This window comes from Psammomys obesus, unplaced genomic scaffold (assembly GCF_907164565.1).
Source record: "Psammomys obesus unplaced genomic scaffold, mPsaObe1.curated_primary_1811, whole genome shotgun sequence".
Lineage (NCBI taxonomy): Eukaryota > Metazoa > Chordata > Mammalia > Rodentia > Muridae > Psammomys > Psammomys obesus.
In genome coordinates this window covers 2838577-2857252 of record NW_026585698.1, presented here as the reverse complement: position 1 = coordinate 2857252, position 18676 = coordinate 2838577, and the positions used below count along the sequence as shown (strand labels likewise).

At 39.3% G+C, this 18676-nt stretch overlaps 1 protein-coding gene across 1 annotated transcript; it reads left to right on the top strand.

Annotated features, from left to right (window-relative positions):
- Positions 1-8127: 8127 nt before the first annotated feature.
- On the top strand, positions 8128-18369 carry Sirt1 (sirtuin 1). Its single transcript, XM_055598912.1, has 6 exons — positions 8128-8230; positions 8717-8864; positions 9285-9364; positions 11111-11297; positions 13651-14205; positions 16377-18369. Exons 1-6 carry the CDS (start codon positions 8198-8200, stop codon positions 16703-16705), a joined length of 1332 nt encoding a protein of 443 aa, XP_055454887.1. The 5' UTR covers positions 8128-8197; the 3' UTR covers positions 16706-18369.
- Positions 18370-18676: the final 307 nt, after the last annotated feature.

The window sequence follows — 18676 nt, the reverse complement described above, 5'->3', positions numbered from 1 at the left end:
GTGTCTAAAAGTTTTGTAATTTTATTTATTTAGAGACAGTCTCTCTGGCTGGCCTAGAACTTTTTCTGTAGACCAGGCTGGCCGCAGACTTGTGGAGGCCATACTACTCTGCCTCCCAAATGTTGAGATTAAAGGCTGGTGCCATCTCCTCTGGATTAACATTAAAATAACTTTTTTTGATGCCTTGAATTCCAGCACTCAGGAGGCAGAGTGACTCTCTAAGTTTGAGGCCAGCCAGGTTGATAGATCGAGTTCCTGGACAGCCAGGACTACACAGAGAAACCTTGTCTCAAAAATCCCTCCCCCCATTTTGAGTGTGTGTTTCTGTGTATGTGCACGCACACATGTGTACACACGAGGGTATCAGAGGACAGCTTGGAAGCATTCTTTCCTTCCCTTTGGTTCTGGGTATCAAACAAGTCATTCAGCTGTTAGGTTGCAGAGCCATCTCACTATGTTGTAATTTATTATTTTCGCTGCTGGAGATTTGAACCTGGGGCTTTTACCACATGTTAGGTACAACACAGTCTAAACTGACCTATCCTTAGCCTTTATTTCCTTTGAGATGTGGTATCATTATGTTGCTCAGGGTGGCTACTTGAGCTCAAGTGATCCTGCCCCAGCTGTCTTAGCACTGACTATAGACTTGAGCCACCCTTGTTTTTGTTTTTGTTTTTGTTTTATGTTAAAAATTACATCGTTAGCTGGGTGTGGTGATGTGACCTCACCTGACTGTAACCTCAGCTTTAGGTGTTAAGAGTATAGAGACAGGCAGATCCCTAGAGTTCAGTGGTTGGCCAGCCTAACCAAAGTGGTAAGCACCAGGTTAGCAAGACACTATCTCAAAAAATGAGAAGCTAGGTGACCCATACTAGCACTGGGGAGGCAGAGGCAGGTGTGTATCTGATTTCCAGGCCAGCCAGGGGTCTATAGTGAGATCCTGTCAAAGGACAAAAACCAAAAAGAACCCATAAATAAGTAATCACATGTTCTTAGGCTGGAGAGATGGCTTACAATCTAAGAGCTAATACTGGTAGGCAGGGGACTTGGGTACATTTCCCAGCACTAATGGCAATTCACAGCTGCATGGTCCTGATGCCCTTCTGTCCTCTGTGGACACCAGGCATCCCTGTAGAACACACACACACACACACATACACACATACACGCATATATGCACATGCAGGCTTCCATCTGTACACATAAAATAAAAGCAATAAAGTCTAATGGCTTCAAAAAATACTTTCCTGTGCTATGTTTTAGGGATTTGTAACTACTGAACAACATACCAAGGATCCCACCCCCTTTTTTGTAAATGGTTTTGCTGCTGTGATTTCTTCTAGTTAGTCTTGGAGATTAGAGCCTAAGCAGCCCTTCAGTCTTCCTGAGTATCTAAGACTTTAGGCCTGAACCAGTGTCCCCATTTTTCAGTACAGTGTTGAAACAAGTTTCAGAACTTGAGTGTTTTTAAGGTAGTAAAAGCAGGCCATGTGAGAACAGTGTGTAATGATTATCCAGTAGGAAGTCTTACCTACTTCTGGTTTAAAAATGGAATTGATTTACATCAACCATACTGTTTAAATGCTTAAAGGTTAGTTAGCACAACTTACTACCATTAAATACGTGTGGAAGATTTAACTATTCTCATTAATTTGCATATTGTATCTGTATTTAAATTAGGATTATAGTATTTCTGTTCCCCAAACTCTAAACTATCTTTTCATCCCTTACCACTGAATTGTATGTACTAGAAATACTAATTATGAAGGTGGACGATTTAATGGGGTGAATTATGTCTTGTATATTTCAGGTTTCTGTCTCCTGTGGGATACCTGATTTCAGATCAAGAGATGGTATTTATGCTCGTCTTGCAGTGGACTTCCCAGATCTCCCAGACCCTCAAGCCATGTTTGATATTGAGTATTTTAGAAAAGACCCAAGACCATTCTTCAAGTTTGCAAAGGTATTACATGGTTTTGTCTTTCAGGGAAAAGTGTTCTAATATATGGTTTCAGGTTTACAGACATTGCCCAGTGAATTTGATGCACAGTGTGGAAGCCACAACTTCTGATTCTGATTTAAATAATGGAGTTTTGGTCTTTTGCCTGTGTGTCTTATGCTCTCCTTTGGAGGTTTGCAGATCATATAAAAATGACCTGTTTTGACTTTTTTTCTGAGTCATAGAGGTTATATAGGACCTACTCTGCTTTGTTTTGTAATAGACAAGTTTTAATGTATGCATCTGTCTGAAGAATGATTTTTAATTACAGAAGATTGAGATTACATTCTTTTGATAAATTAGATTACAAAGGACCCTACTAGTCTTTCTAGTTTATAAGTCAGTCACCACAGCTGCATGTGGCCATTGACTACTGGAAGTGTGTTGACATAAGTGGAGGGCATACTTACTGGATTTTAAAGAAAAGTGAATATTCTATTAAATGGATATATTAAATACTAACAAGCAAACAAATACTAATTATTTTGGGGAATATGTTCAGGAGCCAGGCATAGTGGTGCATTCCTGCAATCCCTGAATTTAAGAAGTAGACAGGAAACTCCATGATCAGCCATGGCTCTCTCATGAGCTCAGCTTCAGAAACTAAACAGTAACTAACTTTTTTATTAGTTATTTTAAATTTTCACTCTAATACGAACTAGAAAATTGAACACTTGGCTCCACGGATTTCTTGTGCATCTGTTACTATCACAAGATTTTGGTCATTAGGATTTTTCTGCAGTTTAATCTTAAAAGGCTTTTTGTTTGTTTTGTTTTTGTTTTTGAGGCAGTCTGATGTACGCCAGGCTGGTTTTGAGTTTTGCTTAGCTGTGGATAGCTTTTGAGCCTGGTGATCCTCCAGCCTTGAACTCCATCTGCTAGGATTATTGGCAAGAGGCACCATATCTGGTGGTAGTGCATTATTAATGGAACATGGAAATACATTTGAAAGGCTCTTCTGTATTAGATGTCTTACAGAATCCAGAAAGTAAATAGGGTCTTAAAAAGTTTCATCTCTGGAGGGGTGGGGTAGTGAACGGTGCATATGCACCTGTGGATGTGACAGGACAACTTTAGGGAGTTGGGCTCCCACATTACACATATGAGTTCCTGGGATTGACCTCAGGTCAGCAGGTTTGGCAGCAGACTTTTACTGGCTGATTACCTCGCATCTTGTAAGCCCCAAGATGGATTGTGAAGGTTATCTGCAAATGGTATATTTACAGAATTGTAAGGGAATGCTCTAATTCTTGCCTCCCCATCCTCAGTACTGGGATTAGAGGAATGATCACACATTGCAGCTACAATGTACTATTGAACTAGTGGCGCAGCACTGTTACACTGTTTGAAAGAACAGTGAGATAGTAGCCAAAGTTGTTCTTGTTTTTTGAGACAGTTTCTCTAGTGTAGCCCTGACTACCTTAAACTCACAAAGATCCGTCTGCCTCTGCCTCTCCCAGTGCTGGAGGCATGTGCCACTGCTTCTGGCTAAGATTTCTTGATGGGTGCAGGACACTAATGTTTGGGTTGGTTAGTAGACACAGATTTAGACAGGCAGCAGGTAACTAAGTTACTTTCCTAGCTTACACAGCAGAGCTGCTTAGTGAGTCTCTGTTAGCGTCCCCAAGACTTCTTGTAAATTTATATTGTGAGTTAGAAAAGTACATGACTAGTTCTGGCAATCCTCTTACCAGGATTGTCAACTGCAGATACATACTTAAAATTAAGGTATCCATAAATTTTTGAAATTACATTTACTTATATGTGTATAGACAAGCATTTTGTTCCTCTTCCAAGGATTATAGTCTGGAATTCCAGTAAGCCCAGCATGAAGATGCTCTCCAATAATGTGTAACAAGCCTAATGGTGGTGCATGCCTAAATCAGGGTTCAGGAGGTGGAGACAGAAGGAAGGATCTCATGAGTTGAGATAGTACACAGTGGTAGAGCTGCCCTTTTTTATTTTATTTTATTTCATTTATTTCATTTATTTATTTATTTATTTATTTATTTATTTAGCAAAGGCCCTGGGTTATGCCCCCAGCAATGGACACATGCTAATGTGTGTTTCTGTTTTTAAGTTTTAATTTTGCTTATGGTACAGGCTGGAGGCATAAAACTTAGCCTTCAATAAATAAAAAGATATAAATGGGGGAATTAAAGTGCCCTTAGTTTATGGAAGATAATCTATACATAGATTCTAAAAGCTCCATCGGAAAACTCCTCTTTTCTCTGTATCACATAACAAGCATGGATGGGAAGGAAATCTGGAAAAAGCCTTCGTAGTCAGCTCAGACAACAAAGGCTAGAGAGAGGAACTGGTGCTTATGAGTGTATACTGCTTCTTGTAGATTTCAGAGGTCAGTTTCTAGCATCTATGTCCCAGACCCTATAACTGACTGTTAATCACCAGTCCTAGTACAAGCCCATGCTGCTGGCCCTCAGGCCTCCACCTCCATTGCACCTGCACTCACTCATACCCCCAACCGCAGACATCAGACATACATATAATTAAAAGCTTTAAAGTGGGACCTGGAGAGGTGGTTCAGTAGTTGTTCTTGCACAGAGGATCTGGTTTCAGTTCCTGCCACAAATGGTGGCGTACTACCATCTATGACTCCAGTTCTGTAGGGGGAATAATACCCCTTTCTGACATCTTTGGGCACCAAGGCAAGCATGTGGTACATATACATATTACCTTTAGGCAAAACATTCATATATAATTTTTTAATATTAAAAAAATCCAAGGACTAGGTATAGTAGTGCAGGTCTTTAATCTTAGTACCCTGGTAGAGAGGCAAGTGGATCTTTGGGTTCCAGACCAACTAGGGCTACATAATGAGACGCTGCTTTTTTTTCTCGGGACTTTTTTAAAATTAGGCTTTTATTTTTTATACTAATTACAGTTTATTTACTTTGTATCCCAACTGTAGCCCCCTCCTTCATTCCCTCCGAGTCCCACCCTCCCTCATCTCCTCCTTGCCCCTAAGTCCACTGATAGGGGAGGTCCTCCTCCCCTTCCATCTGACCCTAGCTTATCAGGTCTCATCAGGACTGGCTGCAATGTCCTCTGTGGCCTAGCAAGGCTGCTCCTCCCACAGGGGGAAGGGGGAAGTCAAAGAGCCAGCCATTGAGTTCATGTCAGAGACAGTCCCTGGAGACCCTGTTTTTAATTCATTCTTACCCATCTAAAACATGTATAACATAGCAAGTATGTATAATATGTGCTACAGCATTATATAATGTGTAATAAGTGTGTGGGTTTTGCATTCAAAGTTCAGTAGGGATTAGTTTATAGCTTCACCAATTAAAATTCTGTATTGGCGTACTATGAAAAAAAGCTTGCTCCTTTTCTGATGTGATGAAATCCACATATGTATAATCCACAATGTATAATTCCACATATGGGTGACTGAACTATGAAGTTATTTAAGTGGACATGTGTGTATGTTTATGGTATACATTATGTTGCTGTATATACGTTATAGGATGGCAATATTGTTACTAACATCCATTACTTGACATATTATTTCTACTCTTACATTCAGACCCTGTAGGGTCTGCTGTAGAGTAGATCATCTAAACATCATCCTTTCTCAGATATGTCTGCTCATCAGCTTCTTCCCAGTTGTGCCCCACCCCATTAGCTGAGAATTAATGACTGGGAACTGTCACATGAACACTATGTGTGTATGTAATTTATTTTTTTATTTTGTGAGCCATCATGTGGATGCTGGGAATTGGGGAACTTAGGACCTCTGGAAGAGCAGCTAGTGCTCTTAACTTCTGAGCCATCTCTCTAGCCCACATGAACATTATTAAATTCTACTGTACTGTTCTTAAGTCATTTCAGTGACAGCTGTGTCCCTTTGACTGCTTTTGCTAAATGAGACCATATGACAAAGTGTATAGCCTATACATAAATCCTAAGACATTCACTGTTGTAACCCTATGTAGAAAATGTGTTTTGTTAAAGATCCTCCATGAGGTAGCTGGCAAAATGAGTTTAATGAATAAAATGAGAAGGGTTCTTACTGGAATTTTTGTTTCACATTTTCCCCTTTATAGGCATATATGTGTGATGTGTATGCAGTTAGCAGGTACATGTGCGTGTGTCACAAATGGTGGTTAGAAGTTGACTTTGGTTATTCTATCCATTGCTCTCTCCACCTTATGTGTGGAGGCAGGCTTTTCCTGCTGGACCATTCAGCTGGAGTCTCGTTTCTGCCTCCTGCATATAGGAATTACAGGGCTAGTCCTCAGGCTTGTAGTCCAAATGCTTACCCACTGACCCATTTCTCCAGTCTTTCACTTTTTTGTGTGCTGCTAGGAATTGAGCTCTTGTGCCTCCCAACCCACATGCTGGGCAAGAGCTGTATCACTGCAGCTGGCACCAGCCGTTTCTTCATAGAAATGGTTGTTTCTACCAAACTCAGCTGTCTTCCTCTGTTCTACAACTCGAAAATTGGGCAAATCTTTTTAGTTTTTAGGGGCTGCCTTTTAGAGTCTTTGTTTTATTCTGCTAGAGTGAGACTTAGAGGAATTTCAAAAGCATCGCTGGAGGAGAAGCCTATTTCTGTGGAAGCTTTTGTCTTTGGTTGTTGTTTTTTTTTTTTTTTTTTTTTTCTGGTTTGTTTGGTTTTTGTTTTGTTTTGTTTTGTCAAGACAGGTGTCTTTCTATACCTTGGCTGTCCAGGAACACAATTTGTAGACAAGGTTAGCTTTAAACTCTGAGATCTGCCTGCCTCTACCTCCTAGTGCTGGGATTAAAGGTGTCAACCACCAACACCCAGCAGAGTATTAGTTTCAAAAAAATATATTCTAAACTTTTGATCTCAGTAGACTTGCCCAACACTCATGGTTGGTTTCTTAAAAGGCTTCAGGGTATTCAGATCTGAGATAAAAGATATGTCTTTTTAAGATTTGAGAATTTTGATTCGGAGGAATTAACCTGTATCTTTAAACCCCAAATCTATTTGATTTGCAGCAGAATTTTTAGATTCAGTCTGTATAAGAAAAGGTTTTTGTTAAAAGTTTTTAGAATTTTGTATTTCTAGCTATTCCTTAGTTTGATGTTGTGTGATGGGATTACATGTATGTGCCGCCACTCAGCCTCATGAGTGTTTTCTGTGTACATTGGAATGAAAACCAAAAAATCTTGAATTCTTTAAATAATGGCCCACCACACAATTTTTCATAGAAGTAGTTTATTTCTGGGCATAGTGGTGCACTCAGGAGGCAGAGGCAAGTGGATCTCAATCTGGTCTACATAGTAAGTTGCATGACAGCCAGTCCTAGGTAGAGACAGACCTTGTCTCAAAACAAACAGCAACAAAATAAACAAAAAAGGATTAAATTAAAGCAGTTACTGAGTGGAAAAACTTGGGAGTTACTAAATAAAAGTAAAGTTCTTTAATCTTACAGAGTTAAGTTTTGCAGCCCTGTTTATACAGTTTTCCCCATATGTTTATGCAGACAGAACATCCATATGTGCACATAATTTGTTGTTTTGCTCAATAAAACCAAAGAAATTACACCCTGGTGACTAACTTGCTTTTTTCTTGTTGTCATGGACTACTTTTCAGGTCAGTGCTTCAATGAAAGCCCATTCTCTCAATGGCTGAATATTCCCCTGTATGGATGTACCTTACTATATAACCAGTTTCCATATTGATGGATATATGGTTATATTTAGTTTTTTTCTAGCAATATGATGGGTTAGATAGAGACTATAAGGAAGTAGAGTGTATAAGCTACTTTAAAGAAAAAAAAGAAGAAACTTCCTTTTGCCATAGTCACTTGCTAAATGAAAGTGAATAAAAACACTGTCAAAAGTTGGGAGGACCCAGGAGCTGGAGATAGCAGTCAGGAACACTGGCTCTTCCAGAGGACCCAGTTTCAATTCCCAGCACCCACATGGCAGCTCGCAACTATCTGTAACTCTAGTTCCAGAGGGATCTGACAACCTCACACAGACATACATGCAGGCAAAATATCAATGCACATAAAAATAAATGTATATATTTAAAAAGTTGGGAGGACCAAAATTGATAATTTTTTTCTGATCTTTTTGCCATGTGTATATCTGAATTCTTTGTTTTTAAAGAAGAAACAGCATTGAAGCATTATTTGGGGGGAAAAAACACACACACAAAATCCAGCAACTCAGCATTCATGAGCAACTCTGTTCTATACCAGTATGTGCCTGTGCAGTGGAAGGAAAGCAATTTTGGTAAGGAATTAAAACTTCAGCTTTAACTCCCGGCAGGTTGATGGTTATGAACGGTGAACACAGACAGTTTTAAATGCTACATGACAATGCTTTTCAGTTGTGGAGCCCCCTCCCTTTGATACCTGTAACTTCAATGTTAAGTTTCCCCCTTTTCCTTAAAGAAAAACCTGAATTTACAGCCAACATAATGTAGATGTACCTAAGGTATGTGTTTGTTCTGACTTACATAAGTGTTCATTAAGATGTGTTTATGTATCACCTGATCTTGTTCTTCAAGGGGCAAGTTCACTAATGCTGAGTTTTCATACAGTAACAAGTCTTTCTAGCTGTGCCATCCGTCTAGATGCTTTAAAATGCTTATATATTTTGCTTGTTAAAGTACATATTATGGGGGTTATCATTTGTACCTTTTTGAGTAAATGTAAGCATGGTATCTGTTATGCTTATTTCATTAATGTAAACTTTTCTGCCTTTTACATTATGTAGGAAATATATCCCGGACAGTTCCAGCCATCTCTGTGTCACAGATTCATAGCTTTGTCAGATAAGGAAGGAAAACTACTTCGAAACTATACTCAAAATATAGATACCTTGGAGCAGGTTGCAGGAATCCAAAGGATCATTCAGTGTCATGGTTAGTAAATGTCACGATGGCTTTCTGGAGGTGCTTAGTTTAATATGAACATCAGGCTTGGGAAGAAGCTGCTATCTCGTAACTAGATTAAGCAGTAGTTTGATAATAGAGTGTACAAAACTGAGAAGTACAGGAAAATAAAGAAGGCCTTAGCTGTGTTGGTGTGTATACTTTGATAGTAAGTTCATGGTCTGCCTTGATTACATAGGACACACCTGTGCTAAGGTAACTCAATTGGAAATTTCCATTTGCAGAGTTTTAGCACTTGCAGAGTTATTTTATTGCAAATAGTAGCTTTAAATGATAAGAATACATATATAAACTATATCACGTATTACATTCTTTACAAGACTTCATGAGAACTCAGGTTAAAGCCACAAATATCCCTTCAATTAAGCACTTACATTTTGGTTGTTTTAGGTTCATTTGCAACAGCATCATGCTTGATTTGTAAATACAAAGTTGATTGTGAAGCTGTTCGCGGAGATATTTTTAATCAGGTAATTCCTTTTCTCGTTTCAGAAGTTGTGTAAGTTTGCTTTTTGTTGCTTCTATGTTCATTATGTTCGTATTTTTTTTCCCCTTTCTGAGCTGTATGTGTTTAGAGTGCTGGAAATTCTAGTGTGAATAAGTTTTTTTTTTTTTTTTCTTTCTACTTTAAGTAGGAAATCCCTGCAGGCTGATGTTAGAGCACACTAAATTGGCTGAGGCAGGGGGATTGTGAAGGCAGGCTAACCTGAGTTGGATAGGAAGTCTCATTAAAAAAAAAAAAAAAAGTTGGAATGTTGCACAGTTGGTTGAATGGCTGCTTAGCATTCAGAGTCTCAGGTTTGCGCTCCAGCACCAATAAATCTGGTGTGTGTTGCACATGCTTGTAATCCCAGCATTTGGGATGATGGAGAAGAAGCTGAAGGTCATGCTCACCTACAAACAAGTTTGAGGCCAGCTCTCATTACATGAGACCCTTTCTCAAACTTAAAAGTCCTCCTTGATACCTCCTAAGTACCTTCTGACTAAGTCTAAACAGGAGGCCAGGGCACAAGTTGCAGGGAAATACCTCTGCTTCCATGCTTTTTCAGTTTTGGTTAGATCTGGAGTCAGAATTTCTTACATCAGTTGAAAGATTTAAACATTTCCAAAATGACAGTGAAGTATTTACTAAAGGAAAATATAGTAACACACATCCAGAAAAATGTCCTGTATGTTTAGCTGCATTATCATGTATAACCAGGAAAATGGTGTTGAAGCGACTTTTGCCTGATTTTTTGTCTTGGAGGCTTATTGCCTCCTCCTAACCTAGGTCTAGTTCTGGAAGTTTCTAGCCTTTGTACAGTCTAACCTAGGCCTAGAATATTTTCAGCCTTTGAGACTTATTACTTAATAACCTCACCTTTTCTAAGTCTTTCTGAACTCTAGCAGGTTCAACTCAGTTGTTCTGGCTCAAACTCCTCTCATGGCTGACAAATTCAATTTGGTTTCTCTCAGCTGACTTTTTGCTCTCTTGGCCTCAGTATAGCAATCTATTCTAATACTCTGGCTCCTTTTTCTCTGGCTCATCTGTCTTCACCTATGTTTAGCTTATTCTCTCTACATCTCATCTCTGTTAAACTGTCCTGGTAAAACTGCTTCCTCTGCCTACCCTCTCCCCCGACTCTTCTTAAGCCTTCTCTCTTTCTTGTAAGAGTTGGTCATGTCCTATTTTGTCGAAGTCATGTTGTCTGCCTTTCAGTTAGACATCTCTTTCAAACTGGTGCTTCTTCTGCAAACTTCCTTGTTGTTTGGGATTAGAGGTGTGTACTAAGGGCGTGTCTGTATTCCAGCCAGAGTAGCCATGTTCTGGATTCCCTCTACAAAATGGAGTCATTTTCACAAACATTTTTAAAAGCCCAAGTTTTTTTTTTTTTTTTTTTTTTGGTTTGTTTGCTTTTTTTTTCCCTGATGCTCTTTTGCATATTTAGTATTTTGTGTATGCCCAGGTAGGTATATGATATGATCTATGTGAGAAGGCAGAGCCTAAAAGATCAGGGTGTGGAGGTCAGAACATCAATGTTGGGAGTGAGTTCTCTGCTTCTACTATGTGGGTTCTGGGAGTTGAATTTGGTTGTCAGGCTTGGTGAAAATTTCCTTCACCTGCTGAGCCATCACCCTGGCTCCACAGTAGACACTATCAAATATACTTCTATACAGCTTTTTCTGGGAATGTTGACTTCTAACTTGGGCTCTCTTCACTTTCACATTTTCTGTAGGTAGTTCCTCGGTGTCCAAGGTGCCCAGCTGATGAGCCACTTGCTATCATGAAGCCAGAGATTGTTTTCTTTGGTGAAAATTTACCAGAACAGTTTCATAGAGCCATGAAGTATGACAAAGATGAAGTTGACCTCCTCATTGTTATTGGGTCTTCTCTGAAAGTAAGACCAGTAGCACTGATTCCAAGTAAGTTGATGGTTTAGCAGGACAGAGGCAATTTTTATTTCGTTTTTATTTAGTTGAAGGCCTAAGCTCTAAGGTCTTAAAGTTACATTTTATGTCACTTTATGGGAATAGGGCTGTGAAGATAGACGCAATATCAAATTTTAGTTGTAGTTTATATAAAATCAAAGCAAAACTGTTTGACTCATACTTTTTAGTGGTGTGTATTTAAAGTTGCAGAGGTTACTTTCAATTAATTCCCTGTATAGTCTCTAATGTGTGAGGGTGTTTTGCTTGCATGTATGTCTGTGTGCCCACTTTACCAGACAAGAATGTTAGACCCCCTAGAACAGTGGTTTTCAACCTTCTAATGCTGAAACCCTTTAATACAATTCATGTTATGACCTTCCAACCATAACATATTTTTTGTTGCTACTTCATAACTGTGATTTTGCTAGTTATGAATTGTAAATATCTGTATTTTCTGATGGCTTTAGGTGACCTCTGTGAGGATCATTCAAAGAGATCATGACCCACAGGTTGAGAACCACTAGACTATGGAGTTCAATGTATAGTAGCTTTCGTGTGATCAGAAAGCTTGTTAGCGGTTTTATGTGCTCATATGTGATGGAAGTATGTGTGTGTAGGGGTATGTGCTAGAGAGATGGATCAATCAGCAGTGAAGAGCACTGTTCTTGGAGACCCAGGATGAGTTCCCCAGCACCCACATGTCAGCGCCTAAGTTTATCTCCAGTTTATAGGGTTATAGCACACTGTTTGGCCAAGGGATCACCAAGTACTTATATTGTAGGCATAGAACACCTAACCTCAAATATGTTTTTTGAGACAAGTTTTCCCTGCGTAGCCCTAGCTGTCCTGGAGGAACTACAGAACTCCTAAGATCTGACTGCCTCTGCTTCATGCTGCGATCAAAGGTGTATGCCACCACTGCCAGGCCACACTCCACTTGAGAACAAGATCTCAGTGTAGTTTGGGTCTGGGACTTCTCTGCAGACTAGGCTGGCCCCACAGAGAGAGGGAGAGAGAGAGAGAGAGAGAGAGAGAGAGTGTTGCCTGTTCTGGTCTCCTCGGTGCTGGGATAAAAGGCATATGCTACTCGCAGCTAATCTTTGGTAGCCAGGAATGGTGACATACACCTGTTTGTAGTAAGCCATGTGGTGGTGGGGTGAAGGCAGGAGGCTCAGGAGTTTCAACAATGCTTCTGCTACATAAGCAAAATTTGAGGCCACCCCGGGACAGATGAATCTTTTCCATAATGGTTGTAGTTTCGAGAGGACATTTGCTTATGTCCAGAAGTTTGATATAGCAGCCAACATAATTCCAGCAGGTGGCTCTCATTTCGAGGGCAGCCTGGCCTACATACTGAGTTCCAGGACAGCCAAGGTAGTGAGACCTTATCTACAACACCCTTTCCCTCCCAAACCAACCAATGTCCAAGGTCTGTTTGAGATAGGGTCTTATACTTACAGTGTAACTCTTTGGCCCTGTTTTCTGAGTAATGGGACAAAAGGCGTGTGCCGTTATGGCCTCACCCCTTAAAACAAAAGTTTGGTTTTGGTTAACCTGGCTACATTTTTTTTTTCTTAAAGATTTATTTTTATATATGAGTGTTCTGTCTGCATGTATGCTTGCACACCAGAAGAGGGCAACAGGTCCCAGTATATAGATGGTTGTGAGCCACCATGTGGTTGCTGGAGATTGAACTCAGGACCTCTGGAAGAGCAGACAGTAATTACTCTTATGGCTGAGCCTTCTCTCTACCCCCTGAATTTCTTTTTTCATGTTTCTATTGACACCTCCACTGTGTGAAGCAGCTAAGGAGAACTGAGACATTTCAGATACGTGTGATCAAGAGGACAAGAGACTTAGCCTTGTAAATACTGGCTGTCTTGGAACTCTGTAGACTAGGATGTCCTCAGATTCACAAGCATCTGCCTGCCTCTGCTTAACAAGTGCTGGGATTAAAGGCATGAGCCTCCAACATCAGCTAGATTTTTATTTTTTAAAGCTAATTCAAAGGATGTTTGGGGTTTTAAAGTATGCTTTCTGAACTGCAACACCTGGGATCTCAGCTCTTCTGAGGCCGGACAGGATTGTCATGAGTTTAGGGCCACAGAATAAGGGACAACCTCGGTGGGAGAAACATGTATTGCTTGTTATTTAGAGGAAATTGGTTTTGGAAATTGTAAATGAGTACAAAATAGATTTGTATGCCTCCCCTACCTTTGTTGCTGTTATGTTCTGGCTGCTTCCCTTGAACTCCCAGAGATCCTGGTGCTGGAATTAAAGTGGTATGACACCAGTCCCACCCTATACATCTGTTTTCATGCTTTCTCTTCCTTTTTCACTGTTTTAGGTTCCATACCCCATGAAGTGCCTCAAATATTAATAAATAGGGAACCTTTGCCTCATCTGCATTTTGATGTAGAGCTTCTTGGAGACTGCGATGTTATAATAAATGAGTTGTGTCATAGGTTAGGTGGCGAATATGCCAAACTTTGTTGTAACCCTGTAAAGCTTTTAGAAATTACCGAAAAACCTCCACGAACACAAAAGGAATTGGTTCATTTATCAGAATTGCCACCAACACCTCTTCATATTTCGGAAGACTCAAGTTCACCTGGAAGAACTGTACCACAAGATTCTTCTGTGACTGCTACACTTGTAGACAAAGCAACAAAGAACAAAGCTGATGATTTAGAAGTATCTGAAGCAAAAGGTTGCATGGGAGAAAAATCACAAGAAGTACAGACTTGTAAGAATGTTGAGAGCATTAATGTGGAAAATCCAGATTTCAAGGCTGTTGGTTCTAGTACAGGAGACAAAAATGAAAGAACTTCAGTTGCAGAAACAGTAAGAAAATGCTGGCCCAACAGACTTGCAAAGGAGCAGATTAGTAAGCGGCTTGATGGTAAGGAATGCTTTTTGTTGAAAACCAGTTTCAGAGTATTGTGGAAGAACGATGACTCCCATTGTCAGTAACTTTTGACATTAGTTGTCAAGACAGTGCTGTGTGTTTGTGTGTAAGAAGGTAGAGAAAGTCTGGGTGATGTGGTTTTTTTTTTTTTTGCAGGAAGTACTATGTATTGATTAAACCCAGGGCTTCAAGTAGCTAGTGCTGTTTAAAGTAGCAGGAATGATTTAACAAGGTAAACTGTTTGCCTACCTCCCCAGCAAATGACTGAGAAGAATGTTTACTGGGTCAGTTTACATACACAGCTGACACTGTTCTGGCAGGGTGGGAAAACTCATGTATGATGGCTTAGAAGGTTTGCCAGGTAAAATTCTAGGCTGGCTTTAAGGTCTGGAAAACAGGGTTCTTTTCTACTAGATGTCTATCTTATTTTATTTTGTGCTATCAACTGTTAATGTAGGTGTTATAGTCTGCTTAAATTCTATGGTACAACCGCTACCATACTTTGTAGGAACCGACTTTGGGGTTTATATAGAGCCTCACATTTGGAGAGTAAGCTGGCCTTGAAATGTGTGTAGCTTTGATCCTTGGTAAGAATCCAAACCATAGCAATCTAGACAACAGCAGTGCACTGTAATATAACAATCTATTTCTATCCCCTATATAAATAAAACTCCCAGCAGACTTACATAATTTTTGTTTTGTTTTTTCGAGACAGGGTTTCTCTGTGTAACTGTTCTGAACTTGCTTTGTAGACCAAACTAGCCTGGAACTGATAGAAATTGGCCTGCCTCTGCCTCTTAAGTGCTGGGATTAAAGATGCCCAGTTTGAAATTATAAAATTTGCAGTTTCTCTTAACAGTTACCTGGCGTTGGTCCCTCCCTCTTGAGTGCTAGGATTGTGTCATGAACCGTCACAGACCAGTGAAGAATATTTTAGATAAGAAGCCATGAGCCATCACAGACCAGTGAAGAATATTTTAGATAATCAAAGATAAACTTCCTGCATCCATCTCCCCGGTGCTAGGATTACAAGTATGTGCCACCATACCTAGTTTATGTAATGCTGAGTATAAACTCAAGGCTTTGGATAATGGGCAAGCAATCTGCCAGTAAACAAATCTTAGTTGAGTAGAATTTGACCTTTTTCCCTATAAGGTAGTATAGTAAATTCTGGAGATAGAAATCCATACTTACTTTTGTTTGTGTGATTTTAAAAACAGGTGACAAATTGTTTTAGTATTGCTGAAGCAGAGTACTTCATTTAAAATAAACAACCCTCCCCACACAAAATAAGTTGATAATAGAACCTAATTAATTCTGGCCCCCCTTCAGACTCAGAGATCCACTGCCTCCCCAAGTGATGGAGTGCTCTATTTACATGTGTGCCTGTACAGAAGAGGACAGATAGCACATTCCATTGTTTGTGTTGGGAGTTAAACTTATAACCTGTGAAAGAACAGCCTGTGCTCTTAACCACTGAATCATCTCTCCAGCCCAGAACCAAATTTGAGAATTTTCTGTGTGTAGCCTAGCAGTCCTGAAACTGGATTTGTAGACCAGGCTGGCCCTGAACTCGAGATTCACCTACCTCTGTCTACCAAGTATTGGGATTAGAGGTGTGCGTCACCATGACTAGCTAGAGTCCAACGTGTTAAGCAATAGTTTTATCCTCTTTTCGGGTAAACATTGGAACATTTATGTTTGGAAATGGCAGAGAAGTGATTTGATTAACATAACCTCCCATCCACCCAACACTCACACTCTGTTCAACATACACAGTGGAAGAGACTTTATAGCTACATTTGCCCCTGGAAACCAGACCTGGAAGTCTTAATACACTGTTTTAGTCTTTTAGGTAAAAGTATATAGTCTGTTCTTTCTGAAAAAAGTGCAAGCAATAGAAGTGTCAGATTTGGAAAGATAACATGTAAAGCAAGACATGGTTACCTATAATATATATCTACAGTATCTATAAATTTCATTCAGGAGGTAGAATTAAGCAGGTGAGTTCAAGGCAGATTTGTCTCAAACAGTAACAAGCCAACAAAACCACAGAATAGAAAGTTTGTGAGCCTTTCAGGTTAGCTGTACTTAAGGATTCCAGGGAGTCTTAGTCTGGTCTCAAGACAATCAAGTGATGTTTACTTCTTACTGCTGTATTTCAGGTAACCAGTACCTGTTTGTACCACCAAATCGTTACATATTCCATGGCGCTGAGGTATACTCAGACTCTGAAGACGATGTCTTGTCCTCTAGTTCCTGTGGCAGTAACAGTGACAGTGGCACATGCCAGAGTCCAAGTTTAGAAGAACCCATGGAAGATGAAAGTGAAATTGAAGAGTTCTACAATGGCTTGGAAGATGATACGGATAGACCTGAAGGTGCTGGAGTATCAGGATTTGGAGCGGATGGAGGGGCTGAAGTAGTAGTTAATGAAACTATAGCCACGAGGCAGGAAGTAACAGATGTAAACTACCCATCAGATAAATCATAACGCTTTTGCAGTTGTCCAGGTACAGGAATTGCTCCACCAGCATTGGGAACTTCGCATGTCAAAAATGAATGTTTACTTGTGAACTTGAACAAGGAAATCAGATGTAATATTTATAGACTGGAAAATAGGTTGTCTTCTCTTGGGTGATTTTTAAAGTTCCATCATTTCTGTACTTGTACATCCAACACTAACATTTTTAAAGGTACTAGGTATCTTTAATCAGCTGTTAGTTGAATTTGTTTTCCTTTAAAGGTTCATTTGTATGATATAACCATATGTATATATAATTTTGTTTTTGCCTAGTTGAGTGTCAACATTTTAAAGTTTTCAAAAAGCCATTGGAATGTTAATGTAAAGGGAACAGCTTATCTAGACCAAAGAATGGTATTTCACACTTTTGTTTGTAACAGTGAATACTTTGAAATCCTGAATTTCTGTTCTGCTGAACTTTTACTTTTAGCAGTTACCTTTTTAAACACTGGCATTTTCCAAAACTTGTGGCAGCTAACTTTGTAAAATCAGATGACTTGTGAGAAAGAAGTCAGCATGTGGGGGGCACTCACAATTTGGTGCAGAATTTGAAGTGTATTTATTATTTAAGATGGTTTTTGTACTTGCTGCAGACATGTGGTAATGTCCAAACAGGCCCCTAAGATTAACCTTATAAATGATTTGGAAATGTTTCAGTTGCTCTAGAAACAATAGTGCCTGTCTATAGGTCCCCTTAGTTTGAATATTTGCCATTGTTTAATTAAATACCTATCACTGTGGTAGAGCTTGCATAGATCTTCACCACAAGTATTAAACTGCCAAGATGTGAATATGCAAAGCCTTTCTTTCTGAATCTAATAATGGTACTGGGGAGAGTGTAATATTTTGGACTGCTGTTTTTCCATTGATGAAGAAAGCAATATGCCTCTTAATTAAAAGTTCCAAAGTCATAAGATAAACTGTAACTCAACCAGAAAGTACATTGTTTCCTGTTGAGAGGATTTGGTGTAATGTATCCCAAAGTGTTAGCCTGTATTATGGAGATGAATACAAATCCAATAGTTAATGAAACTAGTCCTTATTTATTTAAAAGCTTAGCTTGCCTTAAAACTAGAGATCCATTTTTTCTGAACTGCAGAAGCTTTTAGCCTTTCAAACAGTTCACACCTCAAAAAAAAAAAAAAAAAAAAAAAAAGTATTTATTTTACAGGTTTCTTTGGACCATTACCCCCAAATTTATTCATGTGCTGGTTGGTTTAGTATTTTTAAAAAAAGGGTTTGAAATATAGCTGTTCTTTATGCAGAAAATACCCAGTTAGGACTGTTACTGCCAGAGGAGAAAACAATTAAGTGGCTCATTTCCCTACCTAAAGATCTCTCAATCTGGATTTATTTGGCTAAAGAATGCAGTATATTTAGTTTTTCATTTGCATGATGTGTTTGTGCTATAGACAATATTTTAAATTGAAAAATTTGTTTTAAATTATTTTTACAGTGAAGACTGTTTCCAGCTCTTTTTATATTGTACATAGACTTTTATGTAATCTGGCATATGTTTTGTAGACTGTTTAATGACTGGATTATCTTCCTCCAACTTTTGAAATACAAAAGCAGTGTTTTATACTTGTATCTTGTTTTAAAGTCTTATATTAAAATTGTCGTTTGACTCCCCCCCCCCCTTAACTTCCATTGTTTAAAAGTGTACCAGCCCAATAAGGCTTGTTCTTCTAACCCTGATTATCTCATCACACTTGTTACCTGGTACCAGCATGCCTCTTACCAACTTTTTAAGAGGAAAAAAAAAAGTAACTGACGGTAACCCTGTGCCTACCTCAAGTGTGGGATGACAGCACTAGAGTGTGTGTGTGTACTAAATGGACAAAGCTAAACTATTTAGATGGGATCCCCGTTTTAGTGATTAGTTCTCACATTAGGCAGCCTGTGACTCTGACACCTGCTTCTCGCCTCCAAGGGCTCCTG

Coding starts and splice junctions, on each gene's coding strand:
- Sirt1 (XM_055598912.1), top strand. CDS start 8,198: ATGTGCCTGTGCAGTGGAAGGAAAGCAATTTTG. Junction 8,865..9,284: donor AAGGATCATTCAGTGTCATG/GTTAGTAAATGT, acceptor TGGTTGTTTTAG/GTTCATTTGCAACAGCATCA. Junction 11,298..13,650: donor ACCAGTAGCACTGATTCCAA/GTAAGTTGATGG, acceptor TCACTGTTTTAG/GTTCCATACCCCATGAAGTG.